At 50.8% G+C, this 12,377-nt stretch overlaps 1 protein-coding gene across 5 annotated transcripts in view; it reads right to left on the bottom strand.

Moving 5' to 3' along the window:
- Slc37a1 (solute carrier family 37 member 1) overlaps window positions 1-12,377 on the bottom strand; it is a 73,495-nt gene that overhangs the window by 16,075 nt on the left and 45,043 nt on the right. For all 5 annotated transcript variants that reach the window (XM_039098542.2, XM_017601594.3, XM_017601595.3 and 2 more), the window contains 4 exons: window positions 12,098-12,264; window positions 8,751-8,788; window positions 6,074-6,154; window positions 172-303 (listed from right to left, as the gene is read on the bottom strand). In XM_039098542.2, coding sequence (XP_038954470.1) covers window positions 172-303; window positions 6,074-6,154; window positions 8,751-8,788; window positions 12,098-12,264 — 418 coding nt within the window. The remainder of the gene's footprint in view (window positions 1-171; window positions 304-6,073; window positions 6,155-8,750; window positions 8,789-12,097; window positions 12,265-12,377) is intronic.

Raw genomic sequence — 12,377 nt, 5'->3', positions numbered from 1 at the left:
TTCAAAAGTGTTAGAGATAGTACAAGATGAAGGCATCATGCACGGAGCTGCATTCTCCCTGGGGTGACCAGCCACACTGCCCACACAGGATGGGAGGATCTGACCCGCAAACGACACAGCCGCACACTCTCCTTCCCACAGCAGCATTCTCTCCCTGGAAGGCAGACTCACCGGGATCCTCAGCGCTCCCGTGAAGCTGATGGCGGCCATGCTGCTGGTCCTGTCACCAGGGAGGACAACGATGTGGCTCGGGTGGAGGGGGCTCTTCCCGTCGGAGAGCAGTAAGCACTGAAGCTCTGGGTCCTGGGCACAAAAGCAAAAAGGGACAGACGTCACCAGGGGCATCTGACTGAAGTGAGGCCAGAATTTTAAGTGGGTTTCCTACCAAAAGTCTTAGGATCATGTACTGGCTGGCTTTGTGTGTCAACTTGACACAAGCTGAAGTTATCACAGAGAAAGGAGCCTCCCTTGAGGAGACGCCTCCATGAGATCCAGCTGTAAGGCATTTTCCCAATTAATAATCAAGGGTGGGAGGGCCCAGCCCATTGTGGGTGGTGCCATCCCTGGGCTGGTGGTCCTGGGTACTCTAAGAAAGCAAGCTGAGCAAGCCAGGGGAAGCAAGCCAGTAAACAACACCTTCCATGACCTCTGCATCAGTTTCTGCCTCCAAGTTCCTGCCCTGTGTGAGTCCAGTCCTGACTTCCTTTGGTGATGAACAGCAATGTGGAAGTGTAAGCTGAATAAACCCTTTCCTCCCCACCTTGCTTCTTGGTCATTGTGTTGCACTGCAGCAAGAGAAACCCTAAGATAAACCAGTGACAATTCCCTTGTTTCCTCAGTCCTTAGTATCCACCCGGCTCATGAGATGCCTTGTGCTCATAAAATTCTTTGGTTCAGAAATAGTGAAAGACAGAAAAAAAAATGAACCCCACATCACTGTGGAGAAAGATCAGTTCATTAAAAGGGGTGGGGGGGGGGGAGACCTGGAGAGATGGCTTAGCGGTTAGGAGCACTAACTGCTATTCCAGAGGTCTTGAATTCAATTCCCACCAACCACATGGTAGCCTGCAACCATCTATGATGGGACCCGATGCCCTCTTCTGGCACGCAGGGGTATAAGCAGACAGAGCACTCATATACATAAAATAAATCTTAAAAAAAAAAAAATTAAGAGGGGACTGGAGAGGTGGCTCAATGGTTTAGAGCATTGACTGCTCTTCCAGAGGTCCTGAGTTCAATTCCTGGCAACCACATGGTGGCTCACAACCATCTGTAATGAGATCTGATGCCCTCTTCTGGTGTGTCTGAAGACAGCGACTTTTTTTTTCTTTTAAAAAGAATAAGAAGGGTTGGGGATTTAGCTCAGCAGTAGAGCGCTTGCCTAGCAAGCGCAAGGCCCTGGGTTTGATCCTCAGCTCCGGAAAAAAAAAAAAAAGAAAAGAAAAGAAAAAAAAAAGATTAAGAAAAAAATAATGGGATCTGATGCCCTCTTCTGGCACACGGGTGTACATGCGGATAGAGCAAATTTTAAAGATATAAAATAAATCTTAAAAAATAAAAATAAGAAAAAAAAGCACACCTGTGTGGTATTGTATCTTGTACCTAAACATCTGGAAGATTCTGGTAACAGGAGCAGAGGCCTATGCTAGGCATCCTCTTAGATGTAATCAGATTAGATTTTCATTATGGTCTAATCAGGTGTGTTTAGCCTGCTGCCCAGGGCTGACATGTGGCCAAAGATAATTCAGGAACATATCCAACACAAAGTATAAAATCTACTTAAAACTTTAGTGTGTGTGGTTTTTGTTTGTTTTAACTCAATTGCAAAGTTCTCTGGCATGAACCTTGCAGGTGATGGCAGAGTTGCACCTGCCTAAAGGAACTGTGTACATATTCATCCACATCTATAAGATGCTTTTCTGAAAAACAGGGCGAGGCTAAAGTCTAATCCAGCAATGTGATCACTATGCAGTAGAATGATATAATTTCATGGACTTGCTAGTGAGGAATTCTTCACAGAACTCTGGACTTTGCAAGGAGGTCACAGTGTACTAACACTTCCAGAAGCGATGTTATTTTGAAATTTATAAGCCAGTTCTGAGATTTGTGCCTTCCGATACTGGGGACATTCCTAAGGGACAGAATTTGTGCTTACTGGAGCATGGTAGAGAAATCCCAGCTCTGCATGGAGTTTTAAGTCAGAGCAAAGGTGACCTAAGAAGGCTTTTTCTGAATGAACCGTGAATCCCAGGGGCTTAAAAAGGAGTGCTCCTAAGTGCTTCGGGCGTGCTGTATGATCTAACAGTCATTGATATATTTTGTTTTACTGTAACCTATGTAGGGTGAATTCAAACCACAGTAGTTTTTTTTCTTTTTTGAGATGATAGGGTTGGAGAGAAGGCTCAGTGGTTAAGAGCCCTTGCCGCTTTAGCAAAGGACCCAGGTTCAATTTTCAGCACTCACAACGGGCCCCTCACAAATGCCTGTGATTTCAGCTCTAGGAATCCAACGCCCCCTCCTGGCCTCTGTGGGAACTGCACACACAGTTCACATACAGATTCAATAAAAAAGATGAAAGTTAGGGGAAAGGTTTGACGTGCAGACACTCAGATTGTGTGCGAGCTCGAGATGCCACGTCACCTAGGCTGGGCTCAGTGGCCAGACATTCTCACACTGGACCCCATAGTTAAGAAGGAAGGGGAAAAGTTCAGGTGTGAAGGAGGGACCCCCACCCCCAACCCTGTTCCACTCCTCACAATCACAGGGTTACAAAGGTCTGCCGTTCACTTTGCAAACCTGCAATGCTCTCATGGGTGTCCAGCTTGGGAGGCACACCACTATTTCTCCAACATACTTAACATTGGCTCCTCTGAGAGCTGCGACCCCATTCCTGGGTTGACTGAGCTATAGGAATCTCTGAACAGCTCTAGGCTTCCGGAGAGCCCCTAGGGACCAAACTGAGATCTACAGAACTTTACGAGTCCTTTTAAACAGAAAGGGGCCTGACCAGGGGGTAAGATGCAGCAAGCCTCAAGGCAACACAAGTGCAGAGAGTCCACCTTGCCAAGGGAGGAGCAGTCTTCGACCTGGAGAGCTGTAAGAACAGGTCAACCTCGGGGGTTGGGGATTTAGCTCAGTGGTAGAGCGCTGCTTGCCTAGCAAACGCAAGGCCCTGGGTTCGGTCCCCAGCTGGGGGGGGGGGGGGGGGAGAACAGGTCAACCGGAGAAAACAGGGAACTCTCCTGCAGGGACCATGTGGGAGTATGAAGTGCTCTAAGGTACCACCTGCTGGGATGGCTTTATACTGCAGGCTAAGACTGCTCTGGCAGCAGACAGGAGTCTACCCAGGCCTCTGGGGAAGGTTTATTCTCTTTGTAGGCTGGAAAGTTAGGTAGTGGTAGGCCTTTCAAAGCAAGCAAAAGGAGATGCTATTTCCTTTTGGATTAACAAGGAACCACTGAGCAGCAAGAGACAAATCCTGGGGGTGGGGAGGGCAGAGGGAGGGGCTTCTGCTTTAGACTATCTTTTACTCAGTCACTTTATACCCCCCTCACTGCCCCACTCTTGGTCACCCCCTCCCATCATACTTCCCTCACCTTCCCTCCCCTTCTCCTCTGAGCAGGTGGTGGTCCCCCTGGGTATCCAGCCACCCAGGCTCATGAAGTCTCTATGAGGCTTGATGCATCCTCTGCCACTGAGGCCAGACAAGGCAACCCAGCTAGAAGAACATAGTCAGGCAACAGCTTTTGGGATAGCCCCTGCTCCAGTTGTTCAGGACCCACATGAAGACCAAGCTGCACATCTGCTACATATGTGCGGGGGGAAGCCTATCTCCACCCGTGTAATAACCAGGTTCCATGTATGCTCCAGCCCAGAGGCTGCAGGATGAACAGAAGATTCTTCAGTCAGAACCCTGTTCTTGGCTTAGGCTGCTCCTGCTACTGGCAAAAGAACTCCTGCTATTGTTCAAGAACACACGCACATACGCGTGAAAACACGCACATACGCGCGTGCACATGCACACGCATACACGCACACACGCAGGTGCAAAGGCTCTTAACTGAGAAGCCTCATTGTATTCACTCGGATGTGCCTGTAGCCACACTGTGGCCATGGAGATGGGAATGATGACCAGCTCAAGGCAACCATCACAAGCCCTCGGAGACCAAAGAGGTTTCCCCTGCAGCCACATATGGCCTCTGCCTTAAGCCTTGCATATGGCATGAGCAGCAGAAAGGAGTGCCTGGGGTCACTCTGGAACACTCTGGGAAAGAGGACAATCAGGAGTGCCTACCAAGCGCAGGGGACACCCTCCCTCCCACAAATCCTAGTCCATAGCAAGGGCAGAGGCAGGGGCTTAGTTAAGACACCCTGTGAGCAGGTCCTGTCCCTGACCGGTCAGTCCCCACTGTCGTTGGCTTAAATGAAGCTACTGGGCTGCTGTGTACCTGGCTTCTCAGTGGCAGCGAACAAACTCACAGAGGGAAAAGAACAGGAAGAGGGAAATAATATGTTAAAGCCAGAGTGAGCCTTTTCAGGTTAATCAGTATGAGGAACAAAATGTCATCCTTCACAGTGACCACAGAGAGGCGTCACAAGAGGCATGAATATTAATCAGCCGTGGTCTTTAAAAGCATAACTCAAGTGAGCTGAGATTCTTGTAGGCTCGACCAACCTTTTGACATTCAAATGCTACACTGCCATCTACAAAGTCCACGTTCAAAAAAAAACCATGCATAAGGCTGTATTCATAACTATCTTGGGGTGCCGTGCATGCAGCCTCTGGGGTGCAGAGTGGACAGATCGGTAACCATCTTCTTCCTTGGCACCTCTGACTGGCCACGGCTCAGACACTGCTGAGACGCACATGAGCCTCGGAATGGCTCATTTGCCTGTGCCTTGCTCGCTAGATGGGAATCATAGACCTCAGCAAGGGCAGGCTTCCCACAGTGTGGCTACAGACATATCTAAGTGACTACGCACAATCCCCACTCTCCTTCAAGTATAAAGACCAGGATGTATGGCATATCGTGTGTCTTTCTTCGCACACTCCAGACACTACGAGTAAGTTTCTCTGGGCAATAAAGAAATGATATCATGCTTAGTGCACAAATCCTTCAGGCAACCCCACTTCAAGATGAAAGAAAACGGCTGTAACTTGGATGACTAAGGCCAAGTCTACGGTGCTCCAGGGGGTTCAGCTCATGAACTCAGTGAATTATCTAAGAAACTGAAGCCAGAAGAGTTTCATAAGAGAGGAACAGGGAGAAAAGCCAGGCATGGAGAAGACGTCTGGGCTCGTTCTGCGGGTTACAAATCAGGAACCTAACACATTTGTGCCTCAGTTTCTTCATCTAGACAGTGGAAGGAAGCTGAGAGATGACCTTTCATGACATCTGTCACCTTGACTTGAGCCTGTGATATGAATTCTTGATATCACTTTGTACCCCCAGCTCACTGTGTGCTCCTCTTGTCCTGTGTACCCGTACCTGCAATACCCACCTGCCATACAGCTGTGTTGCAGTGACACCTGCTGAGGCCAGCTGGAACAGCACCTGGGGTGCCAGGTGGCTGAGGTCTGCTCACTTCCCATCTGCACTTGCCCCCCAACCCCTAACAACCCTGAGCAGTGCTTCTACACCTGCAATACCCACCTGCCATACAGCTGTGTTGCAGTGACACCTGCTGAGGCCAGCTGGAACAGCACCTGGGGTGCCAGGTGGCTGAGGTCTGCTCACTTCCCATCTGCACTTGTCCCCCAGTCCCTAATAACCCTGAGCAGTACTTCCTGTTAGTGAACAATTATAGGATGGATTATAATTAATTATTGGATAATTTTCAGAGTTGATTTTAGACATATGAGTCTAGTTGACTGTCCAGAGAAAGTCAACAAGGCTGACTCAAATACCCTCTAGGAATATAAGGAGATTTAATGGTTTAAAAACCCTGGAGGCCTGAGACATGCATGATTGAGGCCCAGGGACAGGGACAGGGACAGGGACAGGGACATGCTTAGAGACTGGTTCTGAATCTCTGAAGACATCCCAGCAGGTGGAAGCTGTGTGTTACTCACCAGAGGCCCGTTCTTTTCACTGTGTGTGGTTTGCTTCTGTACTCTGAATCTGTTTATGCCGTTCTCGGAGGCTCTGGGATGCTGGAAGAAAGGGATGTGATTAGAGTTTGGTAAGAATGCTTGTACTGGGGTTGGAGAGATGGCTCAGAGGTTAGGGTCACTGACTGCTCTTCCAGAGGTCCTGAGTTCAAATCCCAGTGACTTAACTAGTAGCTCACAACTCTCTTAACTCCAATTTCAGGGGATCTGACGTACGTACACACACACACACAAACATACACACGGTGCATATATATCCACAGAGGCAAAGGCTTACACACTAAAAACCAGTAATTATTGGTTTTGTGTATGTGAGTACGCTGTGCTGTCTTCAGACGCACCAGAAGAGGGCGCCAGATCCCATTACAGATGGTCGTCAGCCACCATGTGGTTGCTGGGATTTGAACTTAGGACCTCTGGAAGAGGTCTTATCCAAGTCAGTGGTCTTAACCACTGAGCCACCTCTCCACCTCACCCAATACATTTTTATTTGAAATGAACACTTCTTTTATCGCAGAAAAAATTCTCAGGGGGAAAAAAAAACCTGTGGGGAACAACCAGAAATACGCTGCTGTTTCATGCATGACTCTCCGAGACACACTTATACTGAGCTACTTCATTTAAAGCCAACCGTTCAGTGGTCTGTGAGTCAGAGCCTTGTATCCGACACGGACCTCAATCCTGGAACGTTCCTCACCTTTAGAGACGGCACTGTCACTGTGTGCCCTGCCCCCATCACCTCCCCACACACTGATCTGCTTGTCCTTCTGGACTTTTCCTCTTCCCGATGCTTTGCAGAGGGGCTGGGCTATAGCTTAGTAGCCAGGCATTCATTCGTACAAATGGAACTGTATTTAGGCTGTGGCTTTCTGTGACTCGCTTCTTTAGTTCAGCAAAATGGCTTCAACAGGGCTTGCTTTCGTCTGCGTCCTCATCAAAATACTTCGCTACAGAACGGATTGCATAGAATGCGCGTCTGTTAACCGACTCGCAGCTGTCTGTTCTGTCCCACGGTTGCAATGCTTTAACCCTGTGGCTAACCTTTGTGCCCAGGTTCTTGCGCGATCGTGATTCTCTGGGTGCGTGTCTGGGAGTGGGGCTGCGGGGTCAGATGTAACTGTACCTCCCATGCGGCTGCATCCCTTTCCATGCGCCCCGGTGAGGTGAGAGTTCTGATCCCTCCACGTTCACGCAACACCCAGGGTGGCCACCCTGTGGGGTTTGACCAAGTCCCCTGATGCCCTGCTCACGCCGAATGGTGAGATGTGTACTTTCCTGCCCACGCCCGTGTGTGTTCTTTTTAGAACAAGTATCTGTCCTGGTCCTCTGACCCCGTGTGTCCTTGGGTGTCTCAGTAATCAGTTAGTATTCTAGATGTGGGTCTCTGCCCAGGCACAGTTTGTAAATATCCGACCCCCCCACCTCTCTTCTGTGGGACTGCCTCCTTTCAGAGGGTCCCATTTGAAACACTAAGTCTTGAATTTATGGTGAAGCCTCATTGACAGTTTTTTTTCCCCTCCTTCAATTCTACTACGCTAAGGCTGGGCAGCCCCATGGCTTCATGTGTTGAGGCGGAACCCCACTGTGGAACATTAAGGGGTGTGGAAATAGCAACTGTTCTGTTTACCATAGAGCCCTTGGGGCAGCTAAGCTCTGGGAGAGCCCGGTGACTCGTTCCGAGATTTGAAGAGGAGAAAATAAAGATGTGCTTTACTGGACCAAGATCATGTCTAGCAAGAGAATCAATCAGGCAGACCCAGCCCTACCTCACACACATGCCAGCAGGAGAAACGGGAGCTTGTGCCTGGCCTGGTTCCCCTGTATGTCTGGAGCTGGCAATGAGGAAGAAGCCATTTTTCTAGAAGCCACTTCCCCAGGCTACCAGTTGCCCAGAGGGACAGGTACTCGCGTGTGCAAGTGAGCAGCTAGGTTCTATTGTGTCTAGAGCCCACCCCTACCCCCTCCACACCGCTGCCCGCTACCCCGCGTGACTGAGATCACAATAGAAACATCACCAGCTCTGTGAACTTCGACTCTGAAATCTACCCTTCCACGTGGAGATGGCTCTGGGAACACTTTCAAATACCGGCCACATCTAGTTCTCCAGAATATAGTAGTCTTCTTGGCTTATCTTTGTTTTTTGGTTAATAAAGTGTCAAAATGTTCCCCTAACTCACTCTCTCTCTCTCTCCCTCCCTCCCTCTCTCTCTCTCTCTCTCTCTCTCTCTCTCTCTCTCACACACACACACACACACACACACACACACACACACACACACACAATGAAGCCCATGAGCTGTTAAGCCTCAACAGGAAGCGGCTCTGGCGCCCCCTGCTGCACAATTCGGGCACTGTCCCTAGAGCAAGGATCTGGTTGATATCCTAACGCTTGACAGGGCAGAGGGTAAACAGGTGGAGGAGATCTTATGGGAGCCACTGAGGTGGCCAGCCAAGCCAGGGGGTGACATGTTTCAGGCAACCTCTGCAGGGAGAGCTGAGGACTTAGGAGCTGGTCAGCAGGAAGGGCTCAGTGGGTGGCGATGGCTGAGACAGACTCTCGTCATGCGTGAGTCTGTGGCCAGCTTTTCCGCGCTGGCAGTGTGGGCTGGGAAGGTAACAGAAACACAGGAGCTCTTACCGTGGGGAGGGTGGAGGAGCACTTGATGTCTTTTGGGTCTGAAAGAGCAAACAGGAGATGGGTAACTGAGCATTACCGCTCACAGCAAATGGATCTCAACCTAGCGCCCTCCCTCAGCAGCCCTTAGGGTGCTGCTGGCACCGGACCTGTTCTTTACCCGGGGTTTCCTGCTAAGTAAGTTTTAGGGCCTCTTCCCGCAAAGTCGGGAACAGATGAGGAAGGTATGAGAGTGGCTGGGTGTGCATCATTACCGTAGCTTTTATTGGTTCTGTGTCCTTGAATGCGTATAATAAGGTCCATTTGACAGGAACAAGACGCCATCTGGTGCTCTTACTAACCACACAGACGCCTAAGGAAGAAAGACAGCCCAGGCCAAGGGGCTGGCGAGGAGCTGGCTCCCCTCCCATTCTTCCACGACTGCAGATGGGCGTGTGGCAGCCCGAGGGTACGAATACATTAGGAGCTTAATAGTGTAGTCAATCAGCTTGAGCCAAGGACGTGGTAGACCCTCAGAGCCGTTAGACAGACACAAAAAGACAAGAAGGGCACCGGAACCCTGTCAGAGCAGCGTTTGTCGTGGACGATGACTTTCTTAAGAAATAAGAGCGGGCGGAAATCAGACGCCTTCCTGAAGGAAATGGAAGGCTGGTGACGCCGCAAGGAAGCAACGTCACGAAAAGATCCTCCCTTGTCTGTTCTGGCACCTCAAACTTATCTGGTGGCCTTCTGGGCCTTGGGTGGTCACTCAGCTCCCCTGATAAACAGCAGCTTGTCCCTGAACCCTGTGAACTTGAGAGTATGTGGGAGAACAGCCCTGGGGCCTGGCACGGTGTCAGGGAGGCAGGAAGCATTCCATATGGGACAGTCCCTGCCTGCCACCGAGGAAGATGTCCCAGATATGACAGATGAAGAAAGAGAAGGAAAGAGGGTCTTAACCCCAAGGTGTGTGGGGGGGGAGCAGATGGATGACCTCAGGCATGGGAGGGGACAGTACAGAGGTTTAGGGGAGCTGTCCTCAAGGTCCAGACTGAAGGAGCACACGGCTGAGCACCGGGCCCTGGAGACAGCCTTGCGGAGTTCAGGGAAGAAGAAGGGAATCACACCGGGCACCATGACCAGGTCTGTGGCCTGGGCCACATATTGGGGACAAGCCACAGACTTCAGTGAAGTGGCCAAGAGAGGCAGAAGCAGGAACAGGGGCGGGAGGTGGCTGATGTCGCAAAGCAGCCGGTGTGAACGGGGTTCGGAGGGCATCCCCCCCACATCGGGAGAGCAAAGTGTGGAAGGAGGAGGTAGAAGACACGGAAGTGATCGGAACAGTGAGCTTTAAATAGATGGTTTTTCCCCACGCGTGGCAGTGAGTGCTGAAGGCTTACATGTCTAATAAGGAAACCCGGGAACTAGGAAGGACGTGTGAGTACAGTACGGAGGCCGATTCTGAGACCAGGCCTGGGTCCTGGTTTTGTCTCTCTGTCCTGGCACTAGGATGCTCCACCATCAACCAGCAACCACGTTCCTGAACAGAGCCAGGAAGGACCGGGTAGGAGGAGGCACAGGGCAGCTTGGAGGAATGGTCCTGACTATGTTGGCTCTTGGAAGACTTCCCAGAGAAACGGGCAAACATCAGGTCTGCGGCTTCTAGACCTAGTCAGCTGGCTGGAAGGTTCCGTGGACCTAAGGAGTAGAAACTGTCTGCTCTGGGGTAGATGAGGAAGAATAGCATAAAGGGCGGGGTTGGGCCACACAGGAAGGAGGCGCCAGGTCAGGTACCGGAAAGGTGAGAACAGCGATTCTCTGTTCTGGATAATCCTGCTCTGAGTGGGGCTAACACCCTGTCCGGGAAGACCAGGGTGAATGACATCACCTACCCTCTCTGACCAGTGCCACGTCCTCTGTTCTTCCCCTCACTCTCCTTACCCAGAACTAGCTCCCCCATCAGTTAAAGTCCAGAACACCATCCCTGGGGACTCTAGAAATGGGACAGGGTGGACCTGGGGCCTGGAGCCTTAGTGAGGAGGCACTGTCGATCTCCAGGTGTGTGGTAAGTAGCAGATCAATACCTGGGGGAGGGGAGGGGACAAGGCCCAGGAAGACAGCTGGCACAATGGCCTTTCTGAGAACTCCAGTGACATACCAGTTAGTTAACCGGTTGCCCGAGTACAGAAGCCACAGGGTCCTGCCTGTCCCACAGTGTACTTGCCTGCCAGCCGGCACATCAGCCAACATACCATTTCCTGAGCCTCTGGAGGACACCGTGAAATGAGGTTTAGCGGTGGCCCACATTGCTCATAGGCTGCCTGTCTAAGCTCTAGGTCTGAGTGTTCATTTTTATTTTCACTACCCAGAGAGCTGGCCGGGAGAGCCACATCCCCCTAGTTTGGCAAGATGGAAGTCAATGAAAAACTAACAGGTCAGCTTAAGCAGCGGGCAAAAATCAGAATCGAGGGATGGAGCTTGCTAAAATACCTTCTTTTCTTGGGCAAGGCAGCGGCAGCTCTGGACAGTGTGGACGCTGAGGGTTTGAGGCAAGGTTAGTGTGTACAGAGGAAAGGAAGATGAGGACAGTCTGGGGCTACTCTGATATACCAGAGCCGTGTGCTTTCATCTCGCTTCAAGCAAAAAAACAAAACAAAACAAAACAAAACAACAACAACAACAAAAAAAACCAAAAACAAAATAAACCTAAGAACTAAATGGCCAGCCTCGCTTCTGAGACCAGGATGAAGGCTTAAGGGCCTGCCTGGTTCCTCAACCTCAACGTGGCTGCTCAAACCTTTCCCTTGAAGGCCCTTCGCTTTAAAAACCGCTTTCAAGATTTGTTAAGTCAGAAGTCTGGAATTGACCGGAATAGAACATGAACTTCACTTGTCTGTGGACGATTTGCCTCATAAGACATATGGCTTTAAGCCACACCACGGTTTTATGACATGGCCCGGAACGGGGCTCACTGCTGAGTACACAAACTGACAAAGTCCACGTTGGCGTGTGGAGGTGGTGGGTGTGAGCAGGTGCAGGCACGTAGGGTTGGGCCTGTGCCCTCGGGTGGATGTATGAGGGAGATCTGAGAGTCTTTGACGATACTGGTGCAAGGTGCTAAGTAAGAAGGGGGCCAGGACGAACGGGGACAGGATGATAAGGGGGAAAAAATTTCGACAGGAAACTGGGAAGGAGCAGAAAACAGAGCAACACCAAGACAGAATGGGCTGCTGGGGAACTGTGTACAGGGTCTGGCTAGGAGGTTGCCGGGGTGAATAGGGCACGCACCCACAGCACTGGAATCCACATTAACCAACTTGCCGTGAAGACTAAAGCCAAGGTGGCCATGTCTAGGGGTCATGTATACTTACGTTCGATGAGAAAGAGAAAGCACACTATCCCCATGGCTCCAACGATGGCCCCGGGCACGATAAATGACAGGCCCCAGCACGTAGACACCCAGTAACCGGCAATCAAGGACCCCAGAATGTTGCCCACGGAGGTGTGGGAGTTCCAAATCCCCATGATCAGGCCACGCCTACAACACAGCATGATGGGACACTGAGAGGTCTGTGATCTGCTTGCAGGGCAAGAACTAGCGAGGTAGCACGACGGGGGGGGGGGGGGGGGGACGCAGGGAGGGTGCACAAA

Source organism: Rattus norvegicus, chromosome 20, assembly GCF_036323735.1.
Source record: "Rattus norvegicus strain BN/NHsdMcwi chromosome 20, GRCr8, whole genome shotgun sequence".
NCBI classification, from domain to species: Eukaryota; Metazoa; Chordata; class Mammalia; order Rodentia; family Muridae; genus Rattus; species Rattus norvegicus.
Note: the sequence above shows the minus strand (reverse complement) of the source record. Positions and strands in the feature narration are given on the sequence as shown.